Source organism: Ceratotherium simum, chromosome 28 (genome assembly GCF_057802395.1).
Source record: "Ceratotherium simum simum isolate JZ-2026a chromosome 28, ASM5780239v1, whole genome shotgun sequence".
NCBI lineage: Eukaryota > Metazoa > Chordata > Mammalia > Perissodactyla > Rhinocerotidae > Ceratotherium > Ceratotherium simum.
Genome location: NC_141927.1, coordinates 8802969 through 8815042, shown reverse-complemented (window position 1 = coordinate 8815042; position 12074 = coordinate 8802969). Strand labels below are relative to the sequence as shown.

General features: G+C 37.0%; 1 protein-coding gene across 6 annotated transcripts in view; it reads right to left on the bottom strand.

Moving 5' to 3' along the window:
• Positions 1-12074, bottom strand: part of WDR17 (WD repeat domain 17) — a 93626-nt gene that overhangs the window by 14400 nt on the left and 67152 nt on the right. For 5 of the 6 annotated variants that reach the window (XM_014786229.2, XM_087418653.1, XM_004428712.3 and 2 more), the window contains 6 exons: positions 9210-9365; positions 7109-7173; positions 4092-4224; positions 3567-3658; positions 2448-2547; positions 1653-1792 (listed from right to left, as the gene is read on the bottom strand). In XM_014786229.2, coding sequence (XP_014641715.1) covers positions 1653-1792; positions 2448-2547; positions 3567-3658; positions 4092-4224; positions 7109-7173; positions 9210-9365 — 686 coding nt within the window. Of the gene's footprint in view, positions 1-55; positions 64-1652; positions 1793-2447; positions 2548-3566; positions 3659-4091; positions 4225-7108; positions 7174-9209; positions 9366-12074 lie in introns of all 6 variants that reach the window. The other variant, XM_087418654.1, reaches the window with a different exon arrangement.

Here is a 12074-nt window from a genome sequence, read left to right as displayed (position 1 = left end):
TGGGTCTATGGCAAGTTGGGGTAACCATGTAATTGACTACCACAGTGCTTGACAGAGGGAAAGCTGGGTACTCTCAAAGGATGGTCAGCACTAAATATATTTAAGTCTAAGTCTGATGGTGGGGTACCACTACATTTTGGTAGGGGTAGGGAGATCTGATATCACTGTAAGATATTAAAAATTAGAATAATTCTAAGATTCCTGATTTACTATAAAGCCCCCAGATCCAGACAGAAAAGGAGAATGGACAGTGTTGCTCTTTTTCCGAGTTAGCCTCAGTTAAGGAGGTGGTATAGTGTGAGAGCTGCCACAGACTGAGTGTTTGTCCCCCCAAAATTCCTATGTTGAAACCTAACCCCAAATATGATGGTATGCGGAAGTGGGGCCTTTGGGAGGTGACTAGGTCATGAGGGCAGAGCCCTCATGAATGGTTAGTGATTAGAGATTGATAAAAAAGGCCACAGAGACTCCCTGACCCCTGCGCAATGTGAGCACAGGGAGAAGACGGCTGATTATGAACTAGGAAGCCGGCTCTCCTCAGACACTGAATCTGTCAGTGCCTTGAGCTTGGACTTCTCTGCCTCCAGAACTATGAGAAATAAATTTCTGTTGTTTATAAGCCCCCCCAGTCTGTGGTATTTTGTTATAATAGTCTGAATTAAGACAGCAGCTAAAAGTGCAAACTTTGGAGCCAGTTTATGTAGCTTTGAATCTTGGCTCTACCACGCACAGAGACCTGAGGCAAATCCATACCTACTGCAGAGTATCTAGTGAGTTACTACATGTAAAGTGCTCAAAACAGTGCTTGGCACACAGAGAGCAGTACAGAAGTGCTAGTTGGCTGTCATTATTGTTATTACTATCTGCAGTGTTCAGTAATGGAGCCTGCATAGCGCCATCTTAAGAGTGGTGCGTGTGTGCATGGGGTTTATACGGGGACAGGGGAAAGTCCTGATAAACAAGTTTATTTAGAAACTTCTTGAGGTTCTAAGTATTGGGGAAAAGAGAAGATAAAAGTCTAAAATCACCTTTATTCAACAAACATCTACTGAGTGACAGCATCATATCTTTCCTGAAGGTGCCTCCATAGTGAAGGACTGCCTGCCCTATGAACAGGGCTCTGCAGATGCGAGCAAGAACAGCTCTGACCTGGATTTCCAGGTTACTCAGGGACTTTCCAGGGTCTATCCCTCAGAGTATTGCCTGAGTCTGGGGAAATGGCCTGTTCCACATCTTCAGCTAAACCATCTACTACTGTACATTAGAAAAGTAACCTTATTTTCCAAACCTTAAACTAAGACACAAAATCTGAGAAGAGTGAGTGTAGATACGCAGAATTTAAAATGTGGGGATGTGTCCCGATAATCCTAACAAGGGCACATTTATTGTCTCATGATGCTTTATGTGCTTGAAATATTATGGAATTACAACTGGGCTACTTCAGAATAGGTCATGGTGGATTTCATCACAGAACCATGATAGCTCTCACCATTCCTTCATTCTCACATCACCATTTCCTCCCAAGATATTATCACTTACTAAAAAAGGAGACCCTATATTCTCCAACACACATCTTATCAAATGCAACTTACAATAGTCAAAAAATGTACTCCATCACTATAAAGTTATTCTTTGAATTTAGAAATTCTTACCATGTTGAAATCATCATGCATTTTCTCGCCAATAATTCTAGGGCGTAGTGGGTTGCTGGTGCCGCAGACTCTCCCAGGACTGTGCCCACACAGACGGCCAACTCCAGCTCATTCCCACGAATCAGGTACGCCATAGCAAGCTTGCTCAAGAAGAAAACAACGTCTTCAGTTTCACAGATGCTGGGTAGGATCATCATTCCCTGCCAAGCTCATAAAGTAGATAAAGCTGTATTGACCTATAATCAATTATTCTTATAAAATATTGAATGCAATATTTCTACAAAGGACTTGTGTAAGAGCAACTGCAATTTTCAGACGGAAAAGCTGATAAAGAGACACAGGGAATTTTATAAGGTCAGAATTTAAGAGTTTAGAACATTTGCTCATATTTTTGTAATTAATGACTAACAGTCATTAATTTTTAATACCTTAAAAACATAACTTGTGAAGAATATGCTCAAGTATACTTAAAAATAAGTGCTTTCAAAAGCCAGGTATTCTGAGACCATGTATAGCAATTTTTCCCTTTACCACACTACTGCTTCTCATACATGATGAAATACTTAGAGTAAGGTTGTTACAAATGTGTATCTTGTGATAAAAATAAACAAATAAATAAAAAAGATCTGATAGTCTGCAGAGTTTGTGTGTGCTTATTAGGCACGTAAATACTCTGGTGTACAAAGCATGCAAAAGCAGATCGTACACAGGAAGTCATCATATTTTTTTTCCCTCAAACACCAGGACACATCTTAAGAGCTCTTCATCCACATAAACCAATTTGAAATGTCATACCTCAATATCATCTACAGCGAGGTGGCAGCATGCCGCTAGTACTGCTCGTCCATCCTGAAAATACCATTCTGCCAGTTCTTTGCTGACTTTGTGCAGGAGGCTAGAGAGAAAAAGAATATATATTCTACACAAATACAAAGATTCAATCATGAAAGTGAACTAATGCCCTTTGCTAACAAGCTGATTAAGGGATCAAATACGATTTAATTTGATATCCTTGATTTAGGTACAAAGCCTGATTTGGGGGGAAAAATTAGGAAAGCAGTCTTTCTTAATAGATGAGCTGATCAACCCCCTGCCCCCCAATTGTCAGAAGAAAAGTCTAATTTTCAAAATTTATCATCCTACATGGCATAATGTATGACTCAGCTATAGGGGCAGTTAACCTTATAAGAATTAGAGATTGAAGTGAAACTTTTCAAAATTTAGGTGGCAACCAAAATGTGGGTAGTGTATGTTAGATCTTTAAAATGCCAAGTTTAGAAACGGCTGAGAATAGCGGCAAAGAACCAGGAAGAAATATGTTAGTTCCAACACATTATTTGCTTAACATTTTATGATCCATAAGTGTCCTAAAAGTTTAAATATCCTATTTTCTAGGGCAATAATAGCAGCCAGTAAATGAGGCAGGGGAAGGTAGATTATTAGATTGAAAAAAGGTCAAAAGGCTGAAGAATTCTAATTTCCATTTCTTTTAAAAACATAACTATTTGGATTTCTTCTTTAAGAGGCCTAAATGTTATTCTAGATACTAATGCCAGATCATGGGATTATGAACTATGTTTCTGTGATATTATCTATACTGACTTTACAGAGAAACATTAATTGATCAGTTTAAGTATTTAGGTGCTTTATTTGCGATCTCTCTACTGAAATGCATTTTGCTTTCCTGGAAGCTATATAAAATGTGTGTAGGCTGCATCTACATGCCTGACATTTCCCTATTCACCCAGAAATGGGTGCTGTGAAGGCACTAGATGGTGGTGAGACATGCAGTTGAGGACATGAGCCAGCCAAGTCCTCTGTACACAAAGAAGGATGAACTCCATGGCCCTTGAAAACCCCTAAAGAGAAACCAACCATGAAATATTGACCCCAAACAAAGAATAAATGGCTCACTCATCAAAGTCTTCCTTGTAGATATCATCAGAATATGAAGACCCTTTAGGTGTAGAAACATGTAAGGTTTGCATATTTCCCTCACAAGCAGCCTGGAATTTAATGAGATCTTTAATTAATCTTTAGCTAATTGTTGATAGGTGACCAATTTCAGAATATTACTTTGAGCAAAGTATACTTAAATCATGTTAGAGATTTACACTACAATTTGAAGATACCCTTGGAATTTGTAAAAAAAAATGTGAACTCCATTGTGAGTATCAACGTGAAGCTTTAAGTAAATGGATACTGGCAAATATTGCTCAAGCATATATAACATTCAGCGGCATAGAAAAGGTCAGAGTTCAGAGATGCTTGTACATTTAAAGATCTAAACTAAGTTCAGTGTGACCAGAGCAGGTAGTGTGGCTGAAACGTCGAGTAAAAGTCCGGGAGGTGGGCAGAAGCCAAGCCATCTACACAATCTCCTCCCTTCCACACGCCCACCCACCAGTGTATGCAGCTGGTGTAATCACATCGTTCTACCTGTGCAACCAGCAGAGCTTCTTTAAGCTGACCTCTTGACATAAAAAAATTGACTAATTTCTTCACATCACCAGTGGCTACGCAGTATGGAATGACATCATCCTTATCTTCCTGGATTAACTGATCAGCTCTCCTAATAAAAGAAGAACAATTTTTTTTTCAATACACTAATTTCGAGGTTCTCAGCTGGACTGAGATTTTCTGAAATAGCTAAATATCTAAACTTTTCAGCAGATTTCATAAAGCCCTTTCACATATCACTTTTTAAAAAGACAGATTTTATAAGCAAATCTATATAGAAGACAAATAAAAGTTTTCTAAAATAATAAATACTATAGGTACTTGTTTTCCCTTAGAACACTATATATTTTCAATGCACTGAAAATTTCAAGTCTTAAAACTAATATAGCTTATCTATTTTTTTTTTTTTTTTTTTAAGATTTTATTTATTTTATTTTTTCCCCCCAAAGCCCCAGTGGATAGTTGTATGTCGTAGCTGCACAAAGCTTATCTATTAAAATGAGTAATATGTTTTTATGAAAATAAGTTGTAAACTAGATATGTGTGATGGAATATCTACCCTCAATTGGATTAACAAATATGTGGGTGTCTACTTTATTAAAGACAAGAATTTTAAATGTTTTAGGGAGCACAACAACGAATAGAGAGCCTCTAAATGCAAGTAACTTAAAAATCATTAAAAAGCATAATACAAGAACACAAATATTGTAATAAAATGCAGAATATTGTAAGTGCGCCAAGCAAGGTAGTTTAAAGAAAAATCATGTTCCAGATGTGAGGGAGAAAGAGAATCCTGATTTTGGACACTGTGAAGACTACATGTGTGTCTGTCTGTCTCTCTCTGCATCCATCACTATCTGTCTGTTTGTTTTTCTTTCTTTTTTTTTTTTTTTTTGCTGGTCCTGGGCTAACATCTGTGCCAATCTTCCCCTACTTTATATGGGATGCCACCACAGCACGGCTTGACGAGTGGTGTGTAGGTCCATGCCCAGGATCTGAACCCTCAAACCCCAGACTGCCGAAGCAGAATGCACAAACTTAACCACCACGCCACCGGGCCAGCCCCCTGTCTCTGTTTCTCTATCGAAGTCCGAGGCACTTTCTCAGTGATCAACCTAGTTAACTCCACTCTTAATGTTTAACTTCAGTTTTGTTGACAATTAATCTGGTATATTTACTTTATGCTGGCATTTGCCTTAAACTACATTTCAGTTGCCAATCTTCGGGTAGGTATAGCAGACACTTTTTATGTTGTTTGCCCAGCTCACTGTGAACAATCTCCATTTCATAGGGCCACTGGGGTTCTCCCCAACAGCTCTGTTTTTACCGTGTGACCCTGATTTCCTTGTTATAGCTGTTTAGAAACAATATTCCCTTTCTGGGTGTTTGAGACTAGGACTGAGAGACTGCCAATCCATCTCTCTGAATGGCTGGACCCATAAAACATAAACTTTGGAGTTGTGGGGAGACCAATTTCCGACCACCATGTGAACTAAGGAGCAGAGAAAATCAGGTGTTGGTTTTCAAAGATAACTGAAATAGAGTTTTTGCAGAGGCTGAAACAAAATTGTTTTGTGAAATAAATATCCTCTGCTAACTTGACTTAAAGTTTCAGTGGGAGAGGTAACATTCGCAATTGTGGAGTGAGGGTACAGGAACTCAGAATTGGGATTCTTAGAGCTTAGGATAGGGAGATGACAGTCTAAGGGCTGGAGACAGTCTGCTGCTTAACTTACTGCTGGGAAAGTAGGCGCAGGGGAACAGTCTGCTTTCCTATGGCAAATGCATTAATCTTTCTGGATTTCACGCTCAGCCTCTGATTCATTTTTATTTGTACATATGAGTTGCAGTTGAATTTTTTTTTAAGCCATGTTACATAAAAGAAAAATCAAAACTTTTCATTTTTAATACCAGAAGCAAAGTGATTACTCATTAAATAGTACTCTACAGGTCTAGCACAGTGATGGGAGCATAGTGAGCACTAAATAAATATTTGAATGAATGAATAAATGAATGAATGAATGAATAGAATAGAGAATAGTCTTATGTTCTGGTTGAAATACGTCCCCCTAAGAGATATGCTGAAGTCCTAACCCATAGTATCTGTGAATGTAACCTTATTTGGAAATAGGGTCTTTGCCAATGTAATTAGTTAAGATAGAATTATACTGGATTAGGGTACACCCTAAATCCGATATGACTGGTGTCCTTACAAAAAGAGGCAAATTTGGACACAGAGACACACAAGGAATAATTCCACGTTAAGACAAGTCAGAAGCTGGACTGACGTGTCTACAAGCCAACAGAAGCCAAAGATTGCCGGTAACCACCAGAAGCTAGGTGAGAAGCACGGAATTGATTCTTTCTCAGAGCCTTCGGTAGAAACCAACCCTGCCAACAACTTGATACCGAACTTCTAGGCTCCAGAGCTATAAGAGAATAAATTTCTGTTGTTATAAGCCACCCAGTTTGTGGTACTTTGTTACGGCAGCCCTAGGAAACTAATACATCTCAGATATTTGTTTATTACATCCTAGAACAAGGACATCTAGTTAAGCCTGCTCAGTGGTAAAACTCTTATCATCAGTACTTCCCTTATATCCACAGAGGGAAAATGGTAGGAATTAGTGTCTACAGAGAGAATTCTTAAGATTATTTATAGAATAACTATTCCACAAACTTTTGGCAACCTTTAGAAAATCTTACCACTTATATTTCAATAGCAATATATTAACTAATGACTATGTTTACTAATCTATCATTCCTCCATTGACATGGGGAAGTTCGCCTTCCACTGTCTTTACCAGATGTTGGGCAAATATAAGAACACCAAAATGACTTGTAACTGATTTGTTTAATTTAGTGTATCAGTAGATATAAAAGTCAATTATTATTTAAAACAACATAAGAGTAAAAAATTTCAAAAGCTACCATCATACTTATATACTGCTTCTATTTTAACATATTTTAAAACATCTATTTGTACATCGCATTACCTCTGCATTAACTTCTTCCAGTATTTCACAGAGACCCCTGGTGCAATGGATAAGGCTTTGTCCCACTGGAATGGAAGAAAAGAAAAGCAGAAACATATCTATTTTGATTATACTGTCTAATTCTTAACAGACTTTTTTTAAATGAACTCATATTTATAATACAAGTTTTTAGAGTGTTTGCATTTCCAGCAATATTTTTGTACTCTATGAATAAAGTATAATAGAGTATAAATATTACCATATTTTAAAATAAAATATGTAAATTCCATTATTTAGCAGGGAAAATCCCAAATCTAGAGAGATACAAAGAGGGAAGGAGGTGGGGGGAAGGGATAGTAACTAAAGTATGTAGCTTGAAAATACATTAACTCATCTTCTAACACAATATCAGAGTAATTTGTTCTGTGGTATTCTATGTTCAAAATAATACATGCTGAAATTTTTATTTCACTGTTACATTTAACAAATATGACATTTATTTCTATTTTTTATTCTTTCCTTACTCATTTTTATAAATTTTATTTACTTTCATTTCTTCCTTTATAGTTAATAATACCTGTCTTCATATGCTAAAAATTAGACTACTATTAAATAAGTTCATTGTTCAGTCAAGGATAACTGTGACTGTTATTTGAAAATATGGATTTCAATGAAGGGAACTGAGGAGAAAATATTCTGAAATACCACTAGATGAACCAAAATTTCATTTTTATTAAGGCTTTCCAAAACAGTAGATTTCTACTGCAATTAAGGCTAAAAAATTGGTAATTAGCCTGAAAATAATAGGTTAAATTTTAAATTACATGTATATGTGTGTGTGTGTGTGTGTATATATATGTATATATATATATATTTTTTTTTGTGAGGAAGATCAGCCCTGAGCTAACATCTGATGCCAATCCTCCTCTTTTTTGCTGAGGAAGACTGGCCCTGGGCTAACATCCGTGCCCATATTCCTCTACTTTATATGGGACGCTGCCACAGCATGGCTTGACAAGCAGTGCATCGATCCGCAGCCGGGATCTGAACCTGTGAACCCCAGGCCACCGAAGCGGACTGCACGCACTTAACCGCTGTGCCACTGGGCCGGCCCCTCAATAACATTTTTAAATGGCACACTTTATTATTTTAGGTTAAGCAGTAATTCATTGTTTCTAATGTATGGGGAAATAAAAAGGTGAGTTAAGTTTAATTTTGATATCTTTTAATGTAATACTTTATTGTTTAGTTTTACTTTTTTTTATTTATAAGTATTTTTAATATCCTGCTTGGTAATTATAAAATTAACCTAGAGCTTTTCAAAAATAGTATACAATGAAATGAGTCCATGCCATTCTAATCTTTTTTTTTTTTTTTTTTTTGGAGGGGTGAAGAATTTTTGTTCAACTAAAATACACATGCAGAAAAATGAAAAACTCACTAAATTTTTACAATTTAAAAACTGAATACACTCATGTAACCAGCTCCCAGATCAAGAAACAGAAGCCCCTTCCCCCTTTTGCTCCATGTTAGTCACCCCCACCTCACAAAGGTAACCACTATGCTGAATTTTAATAGGATAGATTCATCCTAACCTTTTCTGAAAATTCTATGTTGTTGATTCAGTCCCCTATAAAAATCAAGATGTGCCTTAGGAGCATCCTTCACCAGATGATCCTCAGTGGAAATCCTTTTTCTGGCCAGTGTGAGATTTAGTCATGACAAATAGTGTTAGCAAGGGGAGTCCACTGTGAGCAAATCAGCCATTATAGATGTTTTTTAGGAATCAAAAAGTCCAGCCTAGGGCAGTGGTTCTCAAAGTTTAGTATTTGTGAGAATAACGTGAAGGGCTTATAAAAGCACAGAATGTTGGGCTCCATCTCAGAGTTTCTAATTCCGCAGGTTCGGGGTGGGAAATGCATTTCTAACAAGTCTCCCAGTAATGCTGAAGCTGCTAGCTCAGGGATCTCACTTGGATAACTACTGTTCTGAGGTATACACCTGATACCAGATTGGCAGAAAACCAATTAGCTCTGGAAAAAGAGAAGCTTAATATTTAGCATTTAACTAAAACTTAGAATACTTTGTTAAATTCATTAATTCTGCTTTAATAGCATATTACCTCTCCAAGTTCAACCATGAGTTCACAATATCTCTGAATTTGTCCTAATCTCAAGTGTATCTCAGCAGCTGCCTTCAGCCTCTCCTCTTTAGTAGGCACACCAATACCACCACCAAATTTAGACATCTTGACTGTTGTTAGTTCTTGGGCTTCAGACTGGTTGAAAAGAAAACAAAATTTACTAAATTTTGTTACACAAGAGCTGGTGATAGCAGATGATCATAAAAGCATTATACGGATACATATTTTAAAAGCATATAGCACTGGAAATTAAATATTTTTCAAAATCAATACTTTTTCTCTATAAAATATGATACCTCTTTAAACATAATATTTTGGTGTCAGTGGGGAGTAGAGACTGGATATGTCTCTAGGAGAAGCTAAATCCCATTGTCCTTAAAACTCACCGGGAGTTGTGGTTATATAGAAGTCCAGAGGCCAAAAGGTAGTGAGCGATAACATGACCTACAACTGGTGAGACAATATATAAAGGCCCCTAATACAAATAAAAAATTACTGGCTCATTCTAATTGGCTCCTACACTGTCAACAGGTCACCATTATCGTCACTGGGTGTTAACTTTGTGATTAAAGAAAGTACTTCTTCTTTATGAAAATAACTGTTTCTCATGACCATCAAACCCACATCCCTGGCACAATCCTCTCCATGCTCTAATGGTTAAGATAACCATTGCCAGTTCATTGCAAATATAAAAGCTATTTCTTCTTTCTGGACCCAGGACTCATTTGTTGTTGGTACTGGATATCGCTCCGGGAAAAAAGTAACTAACAATTTTGTATTGAAATTCGTTAAGAGCTATAATATGATCAGTTTTAATAAAACATGTCCCACAATACAGCCTATTAGGCCTCTGAGACTAAACTCAGAGCAGTCCATATGTCATGATCATCTGGTAATAGGATAAGCGTAAAGCCTTTCCAGGAGTTCCAAGTGACCCTTGAAGAATTTCATGAGATTCAACCTAAGAAAACAATGGCTGCCTTAATTTGTTCTCAAACAATTCATACTCATATGACTGGTTTTCACTGAAAATTTATCTCCCCAATGTTCGCTTATTTCAGTCTACCAACTTTAATTATATACACTTTTCTTTTTTTTCTTTAAATTTTTTGTTTATTGCAGTAACATTGGTTTATGACATTGTAAAAATTTCAGGTGTACATCATTGTACTTCTATTTCTGCATAGATTACATCATGTTCACCACCAAAACACTAATTACAACCCATCACCACACACATGTACCCAATTATCCCTTTCACCCTCCTCCCTCCCCCCTTCCCCTCTGGTAACCACCAATCCAATCTCTGTCCCTATGTGTTTGTTTACTGTTGTTATTATCTACTACTTAATGAAGGAAATCATACGGTATTTGACCTTCTCCCTCTGACTTATTTCACTTTGCATTATACCCTCAATGTCCATCCATGTTGTCACAAATGGCTGGATTTCATCGTTTCTTATGGCTGAGTAGTATACCATTGTGTATATATACCACAGCTTCTTTATCCATTCATCCCTTGATGGGCACTTAGGTTGCTTCCAAGTCTTGGCTATTGTGAATAACGCTGCAATGAACACAGGGGTGCATGTACCTTTACAAATTGGTGTTTTCAAGTTCTTTGGATAAATACCCAACAGTGGAATAGCTGGATCATATGGTAGTTCTATCGTTGATTTTTTGAGGAATCTCCATACTGTTTTCCATAGTGGCTGCACCAGTTTGCACTCCCACCAGCAGTGTATGAGAGTTCCCTTCTCTCCACATCCTCTCCAACACACGTTGTTTCCTGTCTTGTTAATTATAGCCATTCTGACGGGCGTGAGGTGATATCTCATTGTAGTTTTGATTTGCATTTCCCTGATAGTTAGTGATTTTGAACATCTTTTCATGTGTCTGTTGGCTATCTGTATATCTTCTTTGGAGAAATGTCTGTTCAGATCTTTTGCCCATTTTTTAATTGGGTTGGTAGATTTTTGGTGTTGAGATGCATGAGTTCTTTATATATTTTGGAGATTAACCCCTTATCAGAAGTATGGTTTGCAAATATCTTCTCCCAATTGTTAGGTTGTCTTTTCGTTTTGTTGATGGTTTCCTTTGCTATGCAGAAGCTTTTTAGTTTGATGTAGTCCCATTTGTTTATTTTTTCTATTGTTTCTCTTGCCCGGTCAGACGTGGTGTTTGAAAAGATGTTGCTAAGACCGATGTCGAAGAGCGTACTGCCTATGTTTTCTTCTAGAAGTTTCATAGTTTCAGGTCTTACATTCAAGTCTTTAATCCATTTGGAGTTAATTTTTGTGTATGGTGTAAGGTAAGGGTCTACTTTCATTTTTTTGAATATGGCTATCCAGTTTTCCCAACACCATTTGTTGAAGAGACTTTCTTTTCCCCATTGGATGTTCTTGGCTCCTTTGTCAAAGATTAGCTGTCCATAGACGTGTGGGTTTATTTCTGGGCTTTCGATTCTATTCCATTGATCTGTGCGTCTGTTTTTGTGCCAGTACCATGCTGTTTTGGTTACTATAGCTTTGTAGTATATTTTGAAATCAGGGAGTGTGATACCTCCAGCTTTGTTCTTTTTTCTCAGGATTCCTTTAGCTATTCGGGGTCTTTTGTTGTTCCATATAAATTTTAGGATTCTTTGTTCTATTTCTGTGAAAAATGTTGTTGGAACTTTGATAGGGATTGCATTGAATCTATAGATGGCTTTAGGAAGTATGGACATCTTAACTACGTTAATTCTTCCAATCCAAGAGCACGGAATATCTTTCCATTTCTTTGTGTCTTCTTTAATTTCTTTCAGAAATGTTTTATAGTTTTCGGTGTACAGATCTTTCACCTCTT